General features: G+C 34.3%; 3 protein-coding genes across 3 annotated transcripts in view; 2 read left to right on the forward strand and 1 right to left on the reverse strand.

The window, feature by feature from the left end:
- The first annotated feature begins 8 nt into the window (after positions 1-8).
- Positions 9-12,612, forward strand: LOC127837542 (beta-lactamase domain-containing protein 2-like). The gene is made up of 9 exons (XM_052364720.1): positions 9-208; positions 530-721; positions 2,331-2,430; positions 4,519-4,624; positions 5,213-5,335; positions 6,290-6,480; positions 7,067-7,321; positions 9,316-9,518; positions 12,203-12,612. Exons 1-8 carry the CDS (start codon positions 66-68, stop codon positions 9,367-9,369), a joined length of 1,164 nt encoding a protein of 387 aa, XP_052220680.1. The 5' UTR covers positions 9-65; the 3' UTR covers positions 9,370-9,518; positions 12,203-12,612.
- Positions 12,613-12,682: 70 nt separating this feature from the next.
- Positions 12,683-14,022, reverse strand: LOC127837543 (uncharacterized). The gene is made up of 2 exons (XM_052364721.1): positions 13,586-14,022; positions 12,683-12,936 (listed from the first exon to the last, which is right to left on the reverse strand). Exons 1-2 carry the CDS (start codon positions 13,934-13,936, stop codon positions 12,772-12,774), a joined length of 516 nt encoding a protein of 171 aa, XP_052220681.1. The 5' UTR covers positions 13,937-14,022; the 3' UTR covers positions 12,683-12,771.
- A 4,006-nt stretch (positions 14,023-18,028) lies between these two features.
- Positions 18,029-18,894, forward strand: part of LOC127837987 (collagen alpha-1(I) chain-like) — a 55,633-nt gene continuing 54,767 nt past the window's right edge. Inside the window, exon 1 of the mRNA XM_052365453.1 lies at positions 18,029-18,425. Within this exon, the coding sequence (XP_052221413.1) occupies positions 18,323-18,425 (103 nt within the window). The 5' untranslated portion in view covers positions 18,029-18,322. The remainder of the gene's footprint in view (positions 18,426-18,894) is intronic.

An 18,894-nucleotide genomic window follows, 5' to 3' on the forward strand; every position in this document is an offset into this window, starting at 1 on the left:
TCATGAAGTATGACAAGTACTTGGAGACCGGAAATTGCTCGGCTTTACATATACGTGCCATAGACATGGGGTTATTAAATCAGGCGATTTTTGGAATGTGTGCTATATTAACGTATACATATATTATTAAATGGACAGCCTCTAATTTACCAACGAATTTCGGAGGGAGTTGGGAGCCAGAATTTCAAGACGTGGTTGACGTTTTCAGGTATTGTTATAGTTTCACTTTGATTTACTGTCGTACTAGATTATTACCCGGATTTACGAGTGTTCATGTAAAGAGCGAGTGAACTTGAATGCTAGTACGTGAAGTAAGATTTGTTCTGCCTTTATAACCGGTGATAAAAACAGCAAATGTGTTTTAAAATGCTTTTTCGGGCCTGATTTCATTTTTGTTGCTGCTGTCCCGGTGATATTTTTTTCCAATAATAGAGTTTGATTAAAGTTTGTTTTCTCAAGTAATGCATACAAATAGTATATATTAAATGAAAAAAAAAATGGGTCACCGTCCAATGTCTTTCTTTTTCAGGAAAAATGTCGAAAGCGGGAAGGAAAAGGGTGGAGCTTTCGCTGTTTATTACAAGGGCAGGCCTGTGATTGACGTGTGGGGCGGGTACGCAGACGCAGAGAGTTATCGCCCTTGGACAGAGAATACTACCACGATGGCCTTCTCGTGCACAAAGGGAGTCGCCGCCATCTTACTTGTAAAAATGATGGAGCTGTAAGAGTTATTTTACTTTTGTGCTAAAGTTAAAGATGTTGAATCTTTAGATTTCAGAAATTTGTTGATATATCACGTTTTAAAAAATATTTTGGCACTGTTCCACATACCACAAGCGTAGTAACTATAAATACATATCAACACGTTAAACAAAGCGAAAAAATATCTTTGAAGAAAAAATTACAGTCTTCTCTTGCCTTCTATATTTTAAATTTTGTATCGCATACTTTTACTATCATCATTTACCTAAAATATTTTCCTTGATGCAGAAGCTCCAAAGACTCTGGCATTCATCGTCAGCAATCGGATTAACATCAGAATGTAATCGAACCGCCGTTTTGACGGGCAAATTAATAGGCAATACTTAACTATTCAGTTGTTAGGTAATTCAAACCATTTGCCAATAATAATGTGTAAACGACGTATTTCGAAAAGAATGCGTTTATTTGCAAAACAAGTCTATTTGATTTTACAGATTCAGTTACTTTGATACGAGGATATGTTTGTATTATCAAGCTCATTATTTTACCTGAAGTATTGAACATTACGAGTCTTGCATTTGCCTATGTGTAATATGCCGACCACATTCTGATTTGTATTAGGGCAAAGTATATAAACATAGTACAGGGCGTGAACATTGTAATTTTAGTCAATTCCTGCGCTTCCTTCTTATACTTATCTTCTGCTTTTACGCATTTGATATTCATTAACTTCTGGCGTCGTTAACTTAATTGTGCAACTTGTGATAGCCTACATAACTTTGTTTTACATATTTTTCAATCTTTGTTACGATCAAAGTTTTACTTTATAATGTCAAAGTCCATTATCAGAGATGTATACAATACAATTTTGTTGTGCACATGACTAATTCTAAAAGCCATTGTGTGCAAGAAACAGATACACTTATTCGAGAACACATGCCTCAATATAGCTTATTATCCATTATATAATATTATAGATAATATGGTTGTACAAATACTTGTGTTAAGATTGAATGAACATGTTTCTATAAAATTCATGCACCGAAGTTTTGATGCTTTATGAAAACGAGAATATTGTTAAGGTAAGAATATCAATTGTATGTTTCTGACACAAACAACAACACAACATATTGGTTTTACAAAAGTCAGGTAAGTCTTGTCGAAAGTGGGCATAAAAAGGACCATATTTCAAGTACACATTCAATATATATTTCTTATTATCAAACTATATGCAATATTCTTTGGGTATATACAATATGTGCAAGTTTGCTGAAGACTAAATAAAAAATAAAGTTCTGTTCATATCCGCAAACCCAGCTGTTGACGCTTTACTTTTGAACGATTCAATTAGACAAGAATATCTTAAAACTTACAGAACTAAACAATAACCACATATTAACCAAATTTGTAACGAACTTGCAACATTTTTTGGTTAAGATGTTGCTTTCAGAAAAAAGTTCCATAAATTCCCCATGAGGAGGGATGCACAAACCTTATTAGCGAGCGGTCTAAGAGTATACACATATTAACATCATACAAAACATTGATTTAGATAGGAAATTGTGTCTTGTATATACCCTACATCAAGCGGTATCGTCCCTATTGATGTTATATATTTCTGTGGGTAGAGGAATCATCAGCTCCAAATCGCTAGTGAAGGACTACTGGCCCGAGTTTGCGGTCAACGGGAAGGACAACATCACCGTAGAGATGCTGATAAGTCATCAGGTAAGATCACTGGAAGTCTAACATTATGGTTTCCAGTGAGAATAATACAATTATGTTTAAATAAAATATGTGTTCATTCATCTCGCATGTTTTAGCTCACGTGATCAGGAAGATGCATTTAACCCTTGGTAAATGTTTGTGATCGACTTTTGTCCGTTGTGGGTCGCTTGTTCTCAAAAACAATCTAAGCCATGAGGTCAAATTGAAAAAATCTACATGTGAAGACTCTTTCAGTTAACAATTCTGTCATATTGAACTGCGCCTGCTCATGGTCATATTTGGTTCTTAGTTTGCAAGTCACATTAAAGACAAAAGCTTAAGACAGCCTCGGACGCGGCATTGTAGTCCACCTGAGCAAAACATGCGTATATTAAGCTTTTATTGTGACTGTTGGTCCCTCTTATATCATCAGTTGTCAACATTTGAACATTGTGAACGCTCTAAAGACCGCATTTATTGACCATTTTCATGCACCTCACACAGCACAGTTGTCTAAATGATAGTTCTATCCAGCGTAGAGCATATGTCATCTTTTGTACAACAAACTTGGTTGTTATTTCTAATTGAAGCATTTTAACAAACATTTGCAATCGCTAGATTTATTCCTATGATTGAATATTTTGAACAAGCATTTACAATTGCTAGATTTTAAATTATGATTTAATATTTTTAACATGCATTTGCGATCGCTAGATTTGAACCTATGATTGAATATTTTTAACGAGCATTAACAATCGCTAGATCTAAACCTATGATTGAATATTTTAAACAAGCATTTACAATCGCTACAGTTTATGAAATATAACGCAATCAAAATCATTTGAGTTTAATTTCAACATATATATTTTAGCTGGACTACATCGCTTCCTTGGGCTAATGTAGATATCCTCAAATCAGTGTTGAGGCGACAACCACTACTAGGTTTCTTGGCGACCTAGTCTCAATATATCAATAGATACTTATAATCAACAAACATTTCGCAAAATAGTTCGTAAAATAAATTAACCTATAAAACATCAGTGTTAGCAATATACAAAATGCTCGATTAGATTGTTTTGTGGCACAATAAAATCCATGTTAAACACTAACATGGTACATGAACATGTGTTGAATATATTGTCCCACACAAAACAAAAAACAACAACAAAAAAGAGCATTTTGTATTTGTTAAATCCATGTTACCAGACCACATCTATCGTTGAACTTTTGGCTATTTCTATAAGGGACATTGATTGTGTATGTTTTAGCTCAAAGTACGAAATATTCGTAGATTTGAGTATATTATGGGCTTTTAAACACACTTGAAGGAACATATATGGTCCAGTATAAATTAAACATGGTGTGACCTTATATGTTTATATGAGAGTGACAAAGTTTCATAATCAATATGTTTCCGTGGTTATTTCAGGAATCACATGTAAATTACATTTCCCTTCATTGTCATGATTTCCACATCGTATATTGTATCAGAAATATATAATTATATATGTTGTGTATTATATTTGCGTTGACTTTCGTAGTGTTTACAGTTTACATAATTTTTATAAAGGACATTTTATCATAACAAATCCATACATTATTGTTCTTTTTTGTGAGAATTTCATTTCTGTTTAATGCTGCATTATGTTAAGCTATGACTCGTGAATATAACTATATATTCATGTAGTTCTATTTCCTGGCCGTTGTAATGAAGGCAAAATTGTGCAGTTTGTTAAGGTCTGACTTACCTAATGATTTGTATATCAGTATATGCCGCTGTACTTCAAGGTCAAATTCTATATCTTAATGTATCACAATGCTGTTCTATTTCAAGTCATGACTTGGGAACCTTTACGTTTCTTCATGTAAGACTTAGACTCGTGAAACTTAGTTGTTTTTCAGTTTGCACTTTGTCAAGGCCGGACTCATGAAAATAACAATTTGTTTATGCTGTTCTATTTCAAAATCAGATTCGAAAATCGTTCTGTTTTGTATGTTGCCCTATTTAAATGCCGGACTCGTAAATGCCTGACTAGGGAATCTTGCAGTTTCTGTATGTTTCTCTATTGAAATACAAGGTTCGTGAATCTTCGTGTGCTCTATTTTAAGGCCGGACTTATATACTTGGATACACCGCTGTCTCTCCGAGAGTACCTTACGGACAGGGAGAAATGGTCGAGGACTCTGGCAGATCAATCGCCAGCCTGGCCACCTGGTAAGGGACTTCATAGGTTATTTGACTAGCAATTTTTGCTATGTAGTGTTCGTATGGTCTTATTTAACAATATACTTTTTGAAGAAGCATGCTTGCAAAGCACAAACGACTACGACGCCCTCATAGTTCAGTATTCACTTCATTGGTTTTTGTCGTATATTTCACTAACATACTGATAATATGCGTCTACATTTCGAAGCACCAAAATTAACTCGTACATTGACATTGTCATAAGATCTTGAACAAGATCTTGCGATAAAGTAAAGAGCGATTATATATTTGTATTTGTGTTTTTAAATGCAGCAAATTCATACTTTTGACCAATTCATAAAATAAAGTAATGTAAAAGATTGCAAGGAAATAAAAAGAATATAATTTGTGTTTAATCGTTGAAGATTGTAATTGTTGTTGCGTGTTTTGTTAGGCGGGCTCCTGGTGGCATAATACTAGGGGTGCCTTTAACTCCAGTGGTTAAGTGTTAGTCTTGTAAAACATTTCACAATATCCCGCGCGCCACACACACAAACACACACACGAACAAAAAACAACCTATTTTTTTATAACTTGTTCATGTTGTTTCTTGTTCAGGAGCGCAGTTTGGCTACCATGCGTTGACCTTCGGACTGTACGTGGACGAGTTAATACAGAGAACAGACCCTAATCACAGAGACACTGCAACGATCTTTCAGGATCTGATAGCAAAACCTTTCGGTATGTTTACCCACTATATTTCATATGACGTTCCAAAAAAGCGGACAATGCGACAAACCAAACCAAACAAACCAAGTATATTTGAAATAAAATTTGAGGTGCTAGGAAAGCAGGGGGCGATGCATATGTCTTTTCGTCTTTTATATGTTTATTTGTTTTCCCTCCTTATCTCCTGACATCATACACACGGACGTCGCATTGCAAACCTTTAACACCCTTCTACATGGTTAACATGGAATAACAGATATGGTCAGTTTCACATTATACAGATACCGTTTTTGAAATATACTACTTTTCAACAGTCCATGCTAAAAATGTGACTAATCTGTTGTAATTGCAAGCGAAAAAAACTATTCTATTTTGCACTTATTTTTAATTTTGATGCGAATATCCTTAACCGATTATGTTACTTTGCATGCACTTTTGAACAAAACTACATATTAAGCAAATATTTTAGCAATTTAAAGCTTTTTTGTTCGCAGTTTGCTGTTTTATTTTTTATATCAGGTACAGAACCAAAGAAAGAATTTGGTATTATACTTGTATCCAAGCTATTACGTGTCAGGCAGCATTTATGGCGGAAAGTAACTGCTCGAAAATTACATAAAATAAAATAAAAATTGAACATCTTCAACTTTGTATGGAACTTGAGAGACGAGAATTTTAGTCTCTCCCAGATACTCGTTCTTATTATCTGCACATCCTAGAAATACTCATGTGATAATTCAATTATAAAATAAACACAAACTCTCATTGAATTACCTGCCCCAAGGCGAAATCAAACTACGTAAATTATCAACATGCGAAAGGGCAAATTCGTAACACTAACCACTACTGGTTACTAATTAAAGATCGGATACAAAACTGATCTTACACTTCCCACAGTACATGATGTTATAATCAAGTTTCTCGAAGTTCATTTGAGTTTGACAATTGTATAAACCTCCTTTGCAGGTATAGATTTCGGTATGAACACACCTCTGTGCGAGTTTGCTCGCTCGGCAAGACTGGTGACCAAAACGTACCTTCAGTTGCTTATCGACTCGCTCAGTTTCCCTCGATATCTCGTGCCCTTCTTCCAGATTGTAGCCCAGCCCAAGTCAGTTATGGCGAAATCTGTAGTGTCTATAGTAGAATACGCTCAGGTAACATGAATTGAGGAATCCTTTTTATCCCACTTTTACAGCGAATTCGGTTGATTAAAGCCCTGTCGATTAAATTATCATCTATAATCAACGGCAGGAAATGACGTCAATATTTCGACGAAATGACGGCATAAATCCAGCGAAATTATCCAGTCTAACTAATGTTGTTTAAACAAAAAAGTGGGATAAATAGAATAAAAGATTAGTGTTGATTATAGATCAGGTTTATCATGCTCGGCACGAAAACGAAAAAGCACTCGCCAAAGCTCGTGCATTTTGTTTTCTAAGCCTCGCATGATAAACCTGATCTATAATCAACACTAACCTATTATTCTCCATGTAAATGATACATTAACGTCATTTCCAATGAAGCTAACAACTTACTTAGTAAGGCTTCAACCAGTTTATATTTACGTAAAAGTACAGGTGTCCATGTAAAAGTGTTTTTAATTCCTTTGTGTATGCCTATTGAAGGGCTTCTATACATGTTCTTGTTTAAAAAAATGAAATTGACAAAAAAGCAAAACAAACATACGATATTTGATAAATTGTACCAATTTCAATTATTTGGCAAACTCAATTTTAGGATTTAGCAAAGTTAAACAATCCTCTATTACGCGAGATCACCGTATCGTCTGCATCCGGGACAGGAACGGCTCGTGGATTAGCCCGCCTTTACGGAATATTGGCCAATGGCGGATCGGTGGACGGAGATTTGTTGCTGTCACGTGACAGCATCAAATATTTAGCCACACCTATAATATTTGGCAAAGACTCAGTGTTTTTAACTGGAGAGGACACGAGCTTTGGACCTGGAACACTTTATAGAAAGAACCCAAAAGTAAGCATGTTGAACGTCAATCTTGTTCCTTAACATGGGAACAAAGTGCTTATGGTTAGCTATGTGTTCAGTCTTTGCCCGGAGTCCGTTGTCAACCGTTTGCTTGTTGACACTGTAGAGGCCAAAGTTTTAATCCGATCGTGATGTAACTTTATCAGAATGTTTATCTTGACAATGCATATGCCAATACTGAGTTTGGAGTACTTGCGACTAAAAAAAGGTCACCCGGTAAAATATAAGACAAAAACAGTGTTTCCACTCTAGAAGCCACATTGATGACTCAAGTTTGATGAAACCATATCATACTGTGATCTTAAAAATACCTAGACCAAGTTTGAATCTGTTTCACGTGTTCCCCAAACACCAGAACACCAGGGCGAAACTTTAAAATGCACTACTTTAAGCTCGCTAATACTCTAGAGGCCACATGTTTCATTTTATCCTGATGAGTATTCGTATGAATGCCTTTATTATTATTTACAATATCGTATCATATTTCGAATATGGGACAAAAACAAGATTACAAGGTCGATTCTGCGACAACCATTGTTACTACTATAAAAGCGACATCTTCATGAAGCTTGCTCAGAATGCTCGTCTTGGCAAAACCTAACACATGGTCGAATCTTGGTTTCTTGAGTAAAAAAATAGGTCACAATGTCGAAATATACTACTGTAAAAAAACACATTTATGACACAAACTTGATGTAACTTGGTCGGAATGTTAATCTTGACACAATATCTTGGCTTAATTCGAGTGTGTTTAAGTTTGATAAAAAAAATAAGGTCACTGGGACAAATCTAAGGAAAACCTTGCTATAACTCAGGAAGCCACAGTTATGCCTGATATTATTGACACTTATATAGATATCTTGACAATATCTCGGTCATATTATAAACTGGGTCACGTGTGTCAATCATTAGATCATCAGGTTAAATCTTACAAAAAACAACAAATTCCACTCTAAAAGTTATATTTATGAGTTGATCTTGATTACACAGTGTTACATTGTTTATCTTGACAAAATCAATGTCATTTTTAATCAGGGGCAAGTGAGGTTATACGCTTGGTCAATAGGTCGAGTCTTCGACAATTGGGGTGTGTTTAACTCAAGTGGGCGCCGCTTTAGGGCCATCATCGCCCATTTTTTCATTTTCATACCGGTATTCTATTTGGTTTTAAGTTAACCTTGTACTGGACTTGCAAAAATGTTGTCATTTATTCTTATTTATTCTAATAAGTATGGTTTATTTAAATGCTGGACAAATACGGTCCATGCAAGACAAACAATGTATTTACACAACTATATAAAACAAGGTGTAAAACAGGCACATTTAAGGTTTATATCAGCATTAATGTAAGTAAAGAAATGCATAAACAATGTCGCCATGCATTCTAAGAATAATAATGATCATGCACAAGCAGTCATCTTAATAATATATGGTATTTCTGGTGTTCATTTAACAACTTATTCCGCGTGTAACCGACTCAAATACCGGCAGCTTTAAAATGGTTTGTCAATATTTTAGGCAGATATAGAATACAAGTCATTACTTTTCGTTTGACAAGATGCGTAATGAATCAATGTGTGTATGTTTTGCCTTTGTTGATCATCAATTTAATGCGGCGAAAGTACATTAAATGCTATATAAAATGATCGAGATCACTTAATACTGAAGTGTACATGTATGTTTGCGGACATACGTGTCCCACCTACCTATGTATTGTTATATATTTTTTAATAAGCATTCTAGTGCATGTGGCAAATTGTCATTGGTTTGGTACACGTCGATCAAATATTTAAGTACACTTGTACAGCCACATCACTTGATTTATTTGATTCAAATACCACATGTGCTAGAATATTCGAAATAGGACATACTACATAAAAATATGAAAACATACCGGTTTTGAAAATGGTTACTCAACTGTTGTAAAGAAGCAACTGCTCACCCTGTTCTACATCATATTTATCAATACCCTTCAACTTCAGGGCCAAGACGCCGTGGGCCACACCGGTCACGGAGGTCAGGTTGCTAATTGGTGATGAGGCGAACGCACTGGGTATCGCCTACCTGACCAATCATCTGTCAATCAACGGCATTGGAGATGACCCGAGATACGTTGAACTTGAGAACGCCCTATATCGGGTGATTGACAGATTGCAGACGCGGACTTGATCAAGAGTTATCGAAAGTAAATACTGTTTTTAGACCAAAATGATAAATTTTAATAATTTTAAATTTTACTTTTTTTTTGCATTAGTGTTTAGAAAACAAATCAAATTGGAATAGCCTTTTCAGTATTGAGAGCACGGTCTCAGAAAGTCTTCATGAATTGGGGGTTTTAAACAGTAAAATATTTATACAATTAACTGTTCAAAGTAAGACTGACTCACAATATACACGCTACAACTAATTGTACTACTGACTCAGGCTAATGTACTTTCGGTAAAACGAAAACTCTTGTTGTTCTTATTTCTAATTTTAATGTAATTCAAGTGTTATTACATAACATCACATTTTCTTTAACAAACATTGCTAAATAATTCAGTTTTGATTTAAAATCTTTTTCACCACCATCATTGCCATTATTACATTATTATTATTATTATTATTATTATTATTATTTTTATTTTTATTATTTTTATAATTATTATTATTATTATCATTATTATAATTATTATTATTACTATTATTATAATTATTATTACTTTTTATTATTATTATTATTATTATTATTATTATTATTATTATTATTTTTATTATTATTATTATTATTAATAATATTATTATTATTATTATTATTATTATTATTATAACAACACGTATTTCATATCGATTGTAGAATATCATATACTACAAAGCATCTACTGTAGAATACGCATTTCTTTTTTTCTATAATTTTCCTCGTAGGATCTAGACTAAAATCATTATGTTGGAATCCCCTCTGTTTTAAAACAGACCCCATATAATCTCATTGAGAACACGTCGAGCGTGAAATCAGATTACCCGAGATATCTACATCTCTCCTCTTACTATAATTATCAAGTAGAGCAGTGGAGCTGAATGTGGCTTCATTTTATAACTGTTAGAAACCACGGTATACCGGTAGTAGTGTTATTATCAAACCCATAAACATATTTATGTCAGCTTTCGTGTGTCCCGGATAACAAACAAATCAAAAGAAACTGTCTTTAAGACTATGTTATCATAAGTAAAAAATAAAGTTCTAAGGCACGAAATAAAGATATTATCTTTTAGAGAAAAGGCAGATTGTCTGCATTTTTATCAATACTTTTTAAGACTCGACGCATATAGTTATAACCTCTGCCATACCACCTCGTATAATCGCATCATACAATGAACATAGTATTTCGTAAGTATTGATTCAATGTATGTACGTAGGACGTTTTATTACCATTGGACATAGCGTCAGTTTTCGTAAGAACGACTTGGGTTTCATAATGACAACTTCGGATCTTCTTTTTAGGACCAAGTTTCTCGTACAATAATGCACTTTTTACACACAAGTAATCTTGTATTTTCCAATGTAAATAAATTACAATCAATAACTTATCTTTGAAAAGCAACAGTACAGGTTGATATACATGTAATTTGAACTGAACCTTTAATATAATTTATTAACCAAATTTACATCTTAAGAATTATTGTGGCAATATTTCTGATTGTTTTTTAATTGTCTGTCTGCATGAGTTCTACGCATTTATTCATATTTGTATGTTTCAAATATTATTTGTTTGTGAAGGGTTTTCTTACGGTATTTAATTATAGACATTCGATTTCAAATTTGAAATTTGTCTTCAATAACACTGTTTTACGATCGAGCCATATCTTGGAAGTGCTTTGGCGGATTTCATTGAAACTTGGTATGAGTATATAGTAAAGAGTCATTTTACTCCAAAACTCCATGATTCTAGGGGACAGTGGTTCGAGTCCTGTGGAGGTTAACGTTTTTTCTTCTTTTTGAAAATTGTATTCTTATTTTTAACTGGAGATTTTTAATTCAAATGTTTAAATTTATCAATATAAAGCATTTAAAGCAGTTAATGACAAGCTTTAATACGTGCCACAATCTGTTGGACAGTCCCTGGATTGAGTATATCGTAATTGCGACTTAGTTTATCGTTATTCAAGTTGCGTATGTCTTTATTGTTATCTAGAAAATAATAATTGCGACGCAGTATTTCGTCAATTACATTCAGTTATCGCATTTTGTAGGTTGTACGTTGTATTTCAAAAAGTGTTTATCTCGATTGAAACTTATTATATCGATATTGAAGCTAACTATCTCGACCTTTAGATTAAATATATTATAATAACCATTTTAGTTTATATGGTAAAACTCAAGTCAATACGGCTATGATTCTGAGTTGCATAAGCATAAGAAACCAGTATCTGATATGTGATTTGCATAAAACGGTTTTCATCATATGTGTTAAGGTATACTGATATAACAAAAAATGCAAAAAATTAAAGTATCGAATCCTATGTATTATTTATGTAAATCCCGTCACCACTTAATTGCCATAAACAGCTGATAGCTTTAATTGTTTTGAGCTTTTGTATTTGTAGTGCAGGTCAATTGGTTATCTCCCTTTTCATTTAATACACATTTTTCCTTTTTTGTGTGGAAAATCTGTCCTCTCTCTAGTGTTCGTTCACCCATGCAGGCTGATGCAGAAGAAATTATGTCCAATCATAATAATGAATTGATCCGATGCAAGATTTTCATTTGTCATGCAAATGTAATAGTTGAATTCATTATTAAATTACTGCCAACGCTGACATTTGCCTAGACTGCCTAGTGGACGTAAGTACATCCTCGTGGTTTATATTCCAAACTGTTTTTTTTTTCAGTCATTGACTATATTGATCGACGTCTACAATAAAATGGATCTAAAACTCCATTGACTTGATTAACCATGTGTCCCCATCCCCACACCCACTTAATATTGATATATTTCAAGATCACGTTCTACATGTAATGTAACAATTACACGTGTAATAAACTAAGAAATTAAAACAATGCTTACAATTACATATGACATGAATGTTGATGTTTGAAATACTTTTTTTTATTCGCCACATACATGCACTCGATGTAAAAATGGATTTTGTTAGACGGTTATGATTTTAGCCAAAAAACATGTTTACAATGTGATAAGAACTATGTTTTTAATTGTCGATAGTAAACGAGAACGAACAATGACGTGTTTGTTCGAACAGATATTTCATTTCATCTGAATAAACAGATAAGACTTCTCTAACGATTGTATTCATACAGTGTATTAAGTTTTGTTATATAATAAGCAAGCAAGAAATACAACCACATGCGTGTTCTGTTTGAACGGCTGATTTATTTAACCAGAAACATGTTTTGACGTTCAACCATACACAATTGGAATGTTTGACAAAAATGAACACAATCAATTGATGAGCTCAGGCTTCATGGTGCAAGAAAACAAACGCCTCAGCCACTTGCCCATCCTTGCCGCCACACTTTGCTTCTTGCTGACCTTTGCAGCTGTCACAGAGTTGTCTCCTATGGTCAGTATCGGGTCAAAGATGGCGGACTCTTTCACATCGAAAACCTGCAAAAATATTCAGAATATAGTAGGTTATGATTCTAGTATAATATCTGTGAGATAATTATCAGGAATAATAACTTAAAACTGAAGAGTAAGTTATGTATTGCCTTATACACATTTACTGAAACTAGAAAATTACAGCGCGTTGACATAGGAGCCATTTCCATTGGTAAGTTCATTTGCGCATAACTCTGGTATAAGTTGATCACAGAATTTTGAAATTTTGTCTAAAACATATGTTCTTTATGGTGATGATTTTGTTTAAGTTTCAAGTGAATCATTTTAGAAATGTAGATAAGAAGAGTTCTTTTTCAAAATTATTATTTAGACACAACGACCGACGGACATATTGACTCCAATGCCCCCATCTCAAACTTCATTTTAGATGAAGCATTATCATAAAAATTATATCCAATAGATTATCTTTGTATGACTTCCAACTCGATTTTTTGTTTTAAATGGACATATAGTAATATTAATTAAGATATAAAGAGCCACTGAAGAGCAATAAAATAATGAACAGAACAGTATGAAGAGATTCATATAATAAATTAATTTAACAATCATAATTGTCTCAGAATGTAATTCCTCGATACATTTGACTGGTTAACATAATTATGATTGTGCTTGGAATAAAAAAAACAGTACTTACTTTATCAGTAATTGTTATGCGGACTGTTCCTTTCTGGTCGCCAGCCGCATATGATTGGTTCACCACTGAGGGCATTGTTCCTTGAGCAGTAATGGAATTCTCCTTTTCGTCATCTATCCGATAGCTGGCGAGCGGAGAACCGTTGTCCAAAACTCGCTTTTCTTCCTCCGTCGGCGTGCATTTCACCATTTTCAAGACTGGTACAGATGTATTCTCAAATGGCGGAGTCTGAACCTCATAATATATTTTTCCTCTCGCCTCCTGAGCATATTGTGCTTGCAGATCCTGAAGCTGTCTAATTCTAATACTCGGCTCTATAGAGAGATTTCGAATTGCAAATAAATAACCCATAGTTGTCTTTCGTCCACGCTTCTCAATGCTTCTATTTCTATTGATAGGCGCTTCCTTGACGCTAACGTCAATAATTTACGTTTCCGGTGACGTCATAAGTGTATAAGACGTAATAAACGACATTGACGTCAGTTAAACATAAACAATTAGTGATGCTGTTTGTCATTTTCTAAAAATGTATTTGAATTGTTAAAATATGATAACGTCTGCATGTTCAAGTGATCAGGGCGTTCGCCTACGGTTCGGGAGGTCAATGATTCAACTGTAACTAGGGGTTCGTTCTTGCATGGCCGGTTGAATGCTATAAGCATCTACATCTAGTTATATCGAGGGGCAACTATTTCACATCTGATAAACGCTTGCCAACACGAATATGAATTGGCAGTAAGATTTTCATCAGTAAGGAGATGTCTTATGAGTCAAATCTGGGCCTTACTGTGACAATGCTGTCGCTTGGATAGACGTTTAGCTAAACCAAAACACTTAACATAACATCCTTTAATTAGTGTGACCAAATACGTTCCATAGAAGCATTCACCTATCTTACAAGTACGGGTTAAATTTGTTGGTTTAATTTTTTCGCAGTTTTAAAAATTGGATTTTAATTTTAAATAACAAACACTTAAAGGGAACAGTGGCATTATTTTCACTCGCGTATCTCGTAATGTAGCTAAGTACCTTGTAATTCTAAGACTTTAGCAATGTAAAGCTTTTAGCTGTCATGAAGCACACGTTTGTGGTACATGCATAACTATACACTATTCATGATTGCATTAATTAACTTGCTTCATGAGAAAACACGAGAAATGCTTTTCAATATAACTTGTTATGAAGAGCTTTTTCCTCGGTAATAATCGTTACGTTTTGATTAATTTGGTAGGATATTCATGTACATGAGGACTGTTTCTTCTTCTCGTGTCTGTTGTATATAAAAATAGCGAATACCGGTAAGACTTTTGGACAAGATACATGCATTTTTAGTTTTTGAACAAAATGAAAATTGCCTAAATGGCATCGGTGAAAATACCACACATTAACGCGAATTAAAACTATATACCGGTATATTAGCAATTTATGTTATAAACATCTTATTTATGCGAATGAAAGAATGATACCAATACCAGCGAAAGAAGAGCTTAAACATGCTTTTATTTTGACTTTCAGTAAGACGGGACGAAATGCTACGTAAAATATATGCCTTATTCATGGACGTGTTAGGCTCTGATTCACGATTATAATAGAAATGCACTCCACATATCTAAGGAAAATGCATTAGCCGTCAGCTGTCTCGCTGTTTCTTATTGCACATCTGTCTGGCGCATATACAACGTGGCAACCACTGAATGTGCATCCGGAGTGGCGTATCTTGATCTGGAGTTTAATGGGGCGGACTATTTCTACCTATTAACCCTTACATGAACAAGTAAAATAAGCATCGCTGTGGTAAAACGAGGCTTAATGCACGTGCGTACAGATTGGCATGTGCAGTCCCCACAGGCTAATCAGGAACGACACTTTAGGTCTTGATTTGATTTTCGTTTAGCAGAGTCTTAATTTTACGAAAAAAATCGTGCGTTTTTATAAAATATTCAAGTTCTGAAGTGAAATTATCTTCCGCACACTATAACATCATACAAAAGACTGCCCTCGTGAATAACATATTAGGATATATATTTCACGCTAAATAAGTAAGATTAATATTGGTAAAAATTTTAGTTCACTGTATTGAGCAAGATATCATTGCAACAATATGACGATAATAAAATCGAAAATAGATATAATTGACAGCAAATAAGCCTATAAGCCATTTTTCGACAAGGAATATTTTTTAATGCTAATTGAATGCGAGGCATCGATAATTTAACGAAAGGTAAGATGGGGGACAGTATCGAACGCTGCATCTAGCCCGCCAAGAACCGCCTCTGGACAAAAAAGCGGCGCTAAGGAAATATTCTCTCCTCGACGCAATATTAATCATCATGCCTTGTCTCGGTCGACGGACCAATATATAATCTTCACAATAAACGCGTCAAGTCAAGTTGTCGGTATGTAGGTGGAGGTTTTGCGGGTAATTGCTTATTCTTGAAAAGTTCTGAGAACTTTCAAACGAAATGTTGGTTGTGTGTAGAGTTCATGGTGATTACTGTAAGTTTTTGCTACAACGTAAGGCTGAATTAATGATCTAAATTACATATTCTTCTTTTTTCCTTTAGACATTTTCTACAATAACAGTTGATAAACTATACAACTTTACAATACGCAACGGAGAAGGAAGTGCTGGTTCCCACAACTAAGTGTTATAAAATTATATTCTCCTTTCAATTTCAGAAAAGGATATTTTCAGATGTTGTTAAAATCGAAAAATTATTCGCATTATCGTAGTTTTTCTGCAAATACAAAACCTCTCATTTGTCGCTTTGATTCTTGTTTTTTTTTAAGTATTCTCTAGCTAAAGCCCTTGAGGTTCCTAATTCGTACTCATTAGACCACCAAATAGCTTTTTAATCGCAATCGTATACACGGAGAACGCTGTTACAAAGCAACACAGCTTATGGAGGTCAACGATCTGCTTTGCGAGGCCTCATTGCTCTACAGTTATCGTAAAAAACAATCTCGAGAATCTCTGAATCTCATTCACAAAAGGGGCACAGAGGGGAAGTTCTGAAATCGTCTGGAAGCTTTGCTGCTTCCGTAATGGAATTAAAGCGACGGGTTTACAGTTTGGAACAGGAACATATTTTGTCCAATAAAATGGTAAATAAAAACAAGATACAATAAAATAATGCGAACAAACACGCTACTTCTGCTTTAAATAAAATAAAAATAAACATGTTTCGGCTTTAGCCTTCATCGGTAGTATCAATGTCAACAAAACATAGAAAGTGACGTCAACGTCATACATTAACGTTACGTCGGTTTAAAAAAAAAAACAATAGCATACGGACTCAATAAAATATCTTTGTCTTTAGGCGCATGATGGTATTTAGTAAATAATGTAAAGTTGATATAAAAATACGTATTTAATACGTGCTTTCATACAGACACTGTTATGAATCCTCGGTCAGGGGTTATGCTAATGCATTAAACCACTGACGATAAATCGTGTCTGTGTGACATCGAATTTAATTGAATCGATATTATATTTTTATTGCTTGCAATGTAACAAGGGTAAAGTTTATGTACTTTTTGTATTGAACGATTATTTCTGGCTAGCCATCATCAGTCGGTAAAAAACGATGCTTTTGACCCCAGCTTTATTAGTGTTTATGTTTAATGTTTTTTGTATGTATGTTCGTGAATCGTATAAGAAATTGGTCACCTGCCATAAATAAAAGACCACCTAATATTATTTACAATATATCTAGTGTCTACGAAGTTTGCTTTTTCTATATCTCTTGTGAACTATCGAGAAATGGATCATACATAACAGAACTTTTTTTTCAGTAATAATATAAAATTTCAATTGATATTGAATCAAATCTACTTCCCTTATTTGAGCCGCTATGCATATAACAATTTTTGTCTGTGTCCACAGACTGTGTTTAAAAGGCTTATCGTGATTGTTATAATTATAGTTTACAAGAAAATAAACCAAGTTGCACATAATAATGTTACCATGTAATTGCCATTAAATACACATATTATTACACTATTATCGCGAATGAAAACATTTTATGAAACTAAAATCACTAAACAGCATGCGGCATATGTTTATGAACTAAAGACTAAATTTCATATATCGTCAAAAACCAATCAATGACAAGAAGAGTATTCGTGCGAATTCTCTCTTGAATATACATCGCTTTAACTAGAATAAATTTGCAAGCAAAGCACAATTTATTGTTCGAAATATTATCATTCGAATTCATGAATATACCACTTCAAAGAAGTTATAAAAATGTATCTCATGGCGTTATCGTGTTTTCTCCTACAAATTTCATAATTACAATCTCCAATTTAGCTATAAGCTTAAAGCTGTATTACAAAAGCTCGAGGCTTCAAATGCGAATCCAACAAGAGCTTTCCCACGTTATTACCCCCTCCCGGTGCCTCAGATACGTTTCAAAAGTAAACTCGCATGTAAGAAATCGTAAATTGAGTTAATCTTGTGACGTCTGGTTGGCAGAGCTTATCAGCCATCGCCATTTTCTTTCTTTACACCAGGGACTGCAGTTAAACTATCCGCTCTGGTGGAGAATTTTAAGGCAGCCTGGTACGGTAAAAGGTCTCCAACCCCGCTGGACAGGGGTTCGATCTTGAGTATAATGTATTGATTACACATCGGAGGAATTGTTCAGAATATATAGCGGGGCTGTGTGCGGAAGTTTGGTTGTTTGGCGGCCCTAGTGATTGGAGGGCACTGCCACGTTGACAGTTTGGTGGACAATGGGGTGCCGCAAACGGACACCTAGCATGGCGCTATGCCATTTATTTCTTCTAATTGTGATATTTTCCAATGCTCAGGCTGGCAATGTAGTACTACAGAAAGGTATGTATTTTTTCAGTTTTTCCCTCGTTTATTGGTTGTTTATTGCCGTTGTTTTTAGTGTTTCCGCACTTGCCACGAAGGCACTTTTGCAAACTTATTCCTACGTTTTAACAAGTTTTGCGCTGAAGCTTGTCGATTGAATTGATCTGAAAACTGGGACACGTGATCAACATGGCATGCGTTTGAGTTTTATATAATATTTAAATAAATGTAATTATATTGAAGGGAAAGCACTATTTTTGATGACTCAGCATTTGTTTTGAATGTCGTCGTTTTGATAACGTATAGCACGTATAATATTATTTTATGTACGTGTATTATTAAATTCTAACGATTTCACACTGCGGATTCTTGTCAATAAAGTGAAGTTTTAGCATTTTGGTCGATGATTGTTGCATTGTATTATATGTCTAAATTAAGAGCTTAGATATGAAGCTGCATCGACGAATACATACCTGTTGTCGATTTC

Source organism: Dreissena polymorpha, chromosome 7 (assembly GCF_020536995.1).
Source record: "Dreissena polymorpha isolate Duluth1 chromosome 7, UMN_Dpol_1.0, whole genome shotgun sequence".
NCBI classification, from domain to species: domain Eukaryota; kingdom Metazoa; phylum Mollusca; class Bivalvia; order Myida; family Dreissenidae; genus Dreissena; species Dreissena polymorpha.